Here is a 6,000-nt window from a genome sequence, read left to right as displayed (position 1 = left end):
AAAGATGGAAATGGGTCGGAATTTTAAGATTTCATAGGAAATAGATAAATAGAGTTATCCAAACATTTGACTTAAATATTGAAGCCATCAAGATATTTTTATAATCGAAAAACTCACTGCTCAACTGACTAATAATTCATTTGTAAATAAAAAGCAAGTTAGAAGGTATAGCAAGGGAATGTTCCATAGTCAAGAAAGTTTAGAAAAATGTTACCTACAACGTCTTCACCTTGGAGATTTATAGGGCACAGAATACAGTCAATGCTCTGAGATCCTACAGTAAGAAAAGGTTAGGTCTGTTTAACCTGGCATTTTCTCAAGTTTGTATTACTACCCAGAAGCAAAGCAAGCGGATCCGGTTGGGCTCTGAGAGCCCTCACAGCTGACCTGGGTGGATGCCCTGCCCTCTGAGGACACAGCCTTCTCCATGGGAGCAGCCACTCTCCGCAGAGAACGGCCGCCAGAAAGAAGACCGATCCCAGGGGAAGAGTGTTAAAGGGGATGAGACCAGGAACGGGTGAGGAGAGGGAAGTCAGCGAGGAGAAGGCGCAGCTCCACTCAGAGCCCTGCTCCACCCTCCTGCCCACCAGGCACAGCTGCCAGGGGCATCCATGGATGGCCCAAGGACAGCCCTCTGGGCCATAGAAACCATAAGACCGACCACCCTGAGACAGCTGCCTTCTATTCTTTAATACACTGTTTCCACCAGAAAAGGAAAACATAAAAGCAAGAGCTTTCTCTCCCTACAGCCACCCTCACTCCCATCCCTCCTCAGAGGCCTTACTCTCACTTTGCCAAGCCTAACATTTTCACTGTGTGTAGGAGAAAGAATAAAGGGCGCTCTTGTTGAGAAAGGAGTATTATCTTTGAAACATTTTTTTCCTGTGTTGCATTGATTAATATCCCAAGGAATATACCTTGTTAGAGTAGATGATTTAGTATGAGACACATATATATATAACAACTTTCAAAAAATAAAAGCACAAGGCTAATTTGCCCCCCCAACGCATTATCATTGCTTAGGCCCTGGGTCTTCAGGTTAACATGGTGTCAAGATCCCTAGCAGTTATCGTTCAGCCTAGTGTGATGTGGGTATTTGAAATCAGGAAATCACTCCTGTGACCGGTTTCACTGAAACTAACTCTTTAACTTTATTTCTACTATTCTCAGGTCTCTAAGATACTATTTCATTTGTCCCGTAGACCAGTGGTCGGCAAACTGCAGCTCACGAGCCACATGCGGCTCTTTGGCCCCTTGAGTGTGGCCCTTCCACAAAATACCACGTGCAGGCGTGCGATTGAAACTTCGTGGCCCATGCGCAGAAGTCAGTATTTTGTGGAAGAGCCACACTCAAGGGGCCAAAGAGCCGCATGTGGCTCGCAAGCCGCAGTTTGCCGACCACTGCCGTAGACTGTAGAAAACAGAAGCCACTATGCCATGTTAGCTCCAAGTCCTCAGAACTATTCAATCAGCCTTCAAATGAAGTAGGTACCTGCTCACTGCATTCTTCTTGGCTTTTCCCACAGATCATCTTTCTCTGGGAAATGACTTGCACTGCTTCGGATAAAAGAGCATTTCCCCATAATTGTTCAAGAACAGTTTTACCTTCTTTAGATGCCAGACTATTTCAGGCCTCTGTCTCATAAAGAAGAGGATGGTGTGAATAAAATCTAATCAAATTAACTGTTTTTTCTAAACTATTTCCTCCACAGAAATGTGATCTGGTTTCTGACAGAGAAAGAGTCAAAGAATAGAGTTTAGATTATTCTGTCTGGGTTCCTTGGTGCATCTTTTACGAAAAATTACAAGTTCACGCTGGCAATTTAAATGGCTGTGCTGAACTGAATGGTGACTTTGGAGACCGGAGAACACGCCTTTCCCCACTGTTGCTATGAGATATGTGGGCTCAGTGTTGCCAGAGCTTCCAAATTTTCAATGGAATCCAGAAATCGAGACTTGATAAGAAACCTCCTGATGATTAAGTGTTGGCAACTCATTATTCAAAAATACTGTTTTTCACCCAAGTTCTGTGGGTTAGGTAAGCCCCTTACTCTCTCGGGGTGAACCAGCTGTACCACAACTGTGGGCTGGTGTAGAGATGGTGAGGAGGGAGCAAGAAAGGGGACATCAGTGCTTTCCTGGCTATATTCCAGATAGCTACCTGTGAAGGTGACCTTCAGGAATGAGGCATGTGTAGGTTCTAGTTCCCTTGAATTCCTAATGGGTGGGCAATCCTACTTTGTCTTTTGGCTTCTTAGGGGGGAAATGAGCCCAGGAATAGCCACACTAATTAAGCCTAGCACTCTGATGGGGAGGAGGCGGGGTATGGAACAAACTCAGTATGAGCCCCAGCCTCTCAGATAAGACACACGAAATGGCATTGCCTTTGTAGTCAGTTTTCATGACAGACCCCAGTGCTTTAGGGCTGCATAAAAATTGGGGAGTAGGACTGAATAGAATGGAAGGGCCCATCTTAATTCATTTTGGAAAATTAAAAGCTTCTGTAGATTACAGAGTAGCATAGCTGGCCTGCGGTGAGAGCAAATAAGCCCTTCTGGTTGCTAAGAGACCCATAATTTAATCCCCTTCCCCTGATCAACATGTGGAACTCGGCAGAAAGAAAAGCAAATGAAAGAGATTTTGATAAAGCTTTGAAAATAATGCCAAATTCAGCAACTGGAAAAATCGCACTTTTTAGACAAAAAGTCCCGTGGGAGGTGAAGAGCTCCCCTCCCCATGCTTTTTCCTACACTGTGACTGGAACATAAAAAAGTTCTTTAAAAAATGCCTGAAGGTACTTTTTACTTTATTAAAAAGAGCTCTTAAAGGCTTTCCTTAGGCCCTCCTTCTTCTTCATCCTTCACAGCACACATTGCACATACCTCAGGAACTTGGTTGTCCACTGGAAGAAGCGTGATGTTAAAGCAGATCCCATGCAAAGCCCCACCGTGCTGGTTACTGATGGAAAATGTGAACTGGACGTGTCTTAGACGGGGGCCTATGTCACTCATGGGTGGCATGTAGGCCACTTTCATGTAGTTCACAGCATCCTACAAAGTAAACCAAGATGGACACATGGATGCCAATTTGCAAGGATTAGAGACTTTTAGAGACTTAGGTCTCAGAGAACCATCCTGATAAGGACATGGGCTATGGTAAATGCCACCATCATCAATTTGAGCATTCCAAAAAAGTCCACTTTATAAACCACATTTTCTAAAAATCAGGAGGGAAAAGGACAAAGAAAGTAAGTAAATATATCAAGCGCTTGAAGCCAACCAACTCTGTAAAAGACAGGACACTTGAATTTTAACAGCTTCGCCAGAAGTAGAGCTCTACCAGTTCAAGTAGCTGCATGATATTGCTCAAGCAGCTGAAACTTGCAAGGTCTCTTTTTCCTTATCTGTAAAATAAGTGAAATGATAAAATAACAGTACTTACGAGATAGGGTTGACATACTCATTTACAGCATCTGACTACAGGGAGATTAGGCATAATTGCACCCAAACTACAGCTATAGCTGCTGTCTGCACACTTATCACCCTTGGAGGTCTTCAGAGAAGAGTCCACAGGAGTAGGGAGAAGACTGATAAAAAATTTGGATCAACAGATGTTCTGGTTGAATTGTGTCCCTCAAAAGGTATGTTGAAAACCTAATCCCTGGAACCTCAGAGTGGCTTTATTAGGGAATAGGTTGTTGCAGATGTAATTAGTTAAGGTGAGGTCGTAGTGGAGTATGGTATGCCTTTGATCTAACATAACTGATAAACTTACAAGAAGAGAAGAGAGACAAATCAGAAGAAGATAGCCATGGGATGACAGGCAGAGGTTGGAGCAATATATCTACAAGCCAAGTAATGTCAAAGACAGCCCGCAAACCACCAGAAGCGAGGAAGAGGAAATGAAGGATTCCCTTACGGGGTTTCAGAGAGAGAGGATGGCCCTGCCATCACCCTGATTTCAGGCTTCCAGCCTCAGATTGTGAAACAATAAGTCACAGTTGTTTTAAGCCATCCTGTTTGTGTTCCTTTGATACGGCAGCACTAGTACACTAATCTGGCAGGATATTAAATAAACTGAATTTAGTGGAATAAAAACATATGTGCCTGGTCCCTGCTGGCAAAACAATGCAAAAGCCTGCACTGAGTTACAAGATTGTGAAATCATATCCAGCTTGATCAAGCACTGTCAAATAGATGTTGCATGCTTAATGTGAATGCACAAGCAGAAAGAATGAAGACATCGAGCACTGGTAAGAGATGTCAAAGGCCATCATTCTCAAGGGCAATACTAGGAGCACATGACTTCTCCGAGGATACTTCCTTCCATCACGTTTTTCAACAGTGTAGCACAGCATCCCACCTGAGTGAAGGACTTCAAGCCCTGGGCCGCAGGATTCTTGGTCAGCTTCGGTATGCTATCCACCATGAATAATTTCCCAGCATCCAAGTATCTAAAGAGAAATATTAAACACATCAGCTAATTTTTCAAGTAATGAGAATTGAATCAAATAGCCTACAACCAAGTTTTTTAAAACTAAAAGAGCTCATCGTGGGAAGAAATAAAATATGTCATCTTTATATTCTCTTTATGTTAGGGATTCTAGTCTTACGCTTAATCTCATCAATGCTATTTTCATCAATGCTATTTTCATCACTGCTGCAAAAAAATATGTATGCTATTTTCTGCTTTGACATCAAAAACCAAGTTTTTTAAAACTAAAAGAGCTCATCGTGGGAAGAAATAAAATATGTCATCTTTATATTCTCTTTATGTTAGGGATTCTAGTCTTACGCTTAATAGTCTTACGCTTAATCTCATCAATGCTATTTTCATCACTGCTGCAAAAAAGTATGTACGCTATTTTCTGCTTTGACATCAAGAAAGAGAATCATTATTCTCATCCTAAAAATGTTCCCTTGCTATCATGTACATGACACCAGCTAAGGTATATTCATGTCACTTCCTTGGATTGGGATCATAGAATATGACCATTTTGTGGCCTGCAATACCTAAAAATAATGCTATAGAGACTCATTACATTTTACTAAAAAGAAAAACGTAGCATTCTCTTTAGAAAAGGGGATTAGAGACTGTTTTTAGGCCACCTAAGCTAAAGACACTACAAGATACAGGTCACTTACCCGTTAATACAGCTTTGGAAGGAGGTATAAGTTTGAGATTAGAGTAAATGCTGAATTGAATGTATGTTCGTGTTGGACAAGAAAGCAATTGAACCACAGCACCATTTATTGACCCTTTGGACTCTCCAGTCCTAGAACACAACCCTCCACTAATGACCTTTCATAGATACCTGTGACTGAAAGAAAAAAACGGAGGAGTTGTTATTGTATAGAGCAGCTCCCTGTCATACGATTCCGTATCTATGAAATGCAGATGTTTCTTAGTTAGGTAGGCCACCTCCGTTTCCTTGACAACCAGATGCCGAGAAACTCCAGGAGCCTCTTTTGGAAGCTGGTCATCCACTGGAGTGATATGAATTGTCACCACCTGAAAAGAAATGATCTGTACCGTTACTTTGAGGTACCAAAAAGACACCAAAGGCAACACCCCACAATCACCTAGTCATGGTGATTTTTGAAAACTTACAATTATAATATACTTTCACTGAAATGATTTAGGAGGTAGTAAGAATGTGAACCAAAAATGGAACATTATCCACCCATTTGATATTACATTTTAAGGATGTAATTATCACAATTACAGGTAATCGTTCATGAGTGCTATATAGAATGGGTATTTCTGCATCTCCCTTCCAACAACCACCTGTGCATTTTTTAACCTCCCTCTACTCAGATTCTAGAAACTGTGACATAAAATTTGGCTCCTCATTCTCTCTCCACAGATGTATAAAACACCTCCCAGAGTCTCTACTTATAAAATTCTTAAATACCGTAGTGACCACACTCCACTCCCACCCCAGCTGTCATTCCTACTGCTACTGGTCTAGCTCTAGCTCTCATAATTTCTTCCTTACAT

At 41.8% G+C, this 6,000-nt stretch overlaps 1 protein-coding gene across 1 annotated transcript in view; it reads right to left on the bottom strand.

The window, feature by feature from the left end:
- The window catches only part of FREM1 (FRAS1 related extracellular matrix 1), a 155,645-nt gene that overhangs the window by 94,703 nt on the left and 54,942 nt on the right, over positions 1-6,000 (bottom strand). The window contains exons 11-13 of the mRNA XM_005869602.2: positions 5,315-5,511; positions 4,363-4,453; positions 2,883-3,050 (exon numbers count right to left, since the gene is read on the bottom strand). Coding sequence (XP_005869664.1) covers positions 2,883-3,050; positions 4,363-4,453; positions 5,315-5,511 — 456 coding nt within the window. The remainder of the gene's footprint in view (positions 1-2,882; positions 3,051-4,362; positions 4,454-5,314; positions 5,512-6,000) is intronic.

The sequence above is a fragment of the Myotis brandtii genome, unplaced genomic scaffold, assembly GCF_000412655.1.
Source record: "Myotis brandtii unplaced genomic scaffold, ASM41265v1 scaffold30, whole genome shotgun sequence".
Taxonomy (NCBI): Eukaryota; Metazoa; Chordata; class Mammalia; order Chiroptera; family Vespertilionidae; genus Myotis; species Myotis brandtii.
Note: the sequence above shows the minus strand (reverse complement) of the source record. Positions and strands in the feature narration are given on the sequence as shown.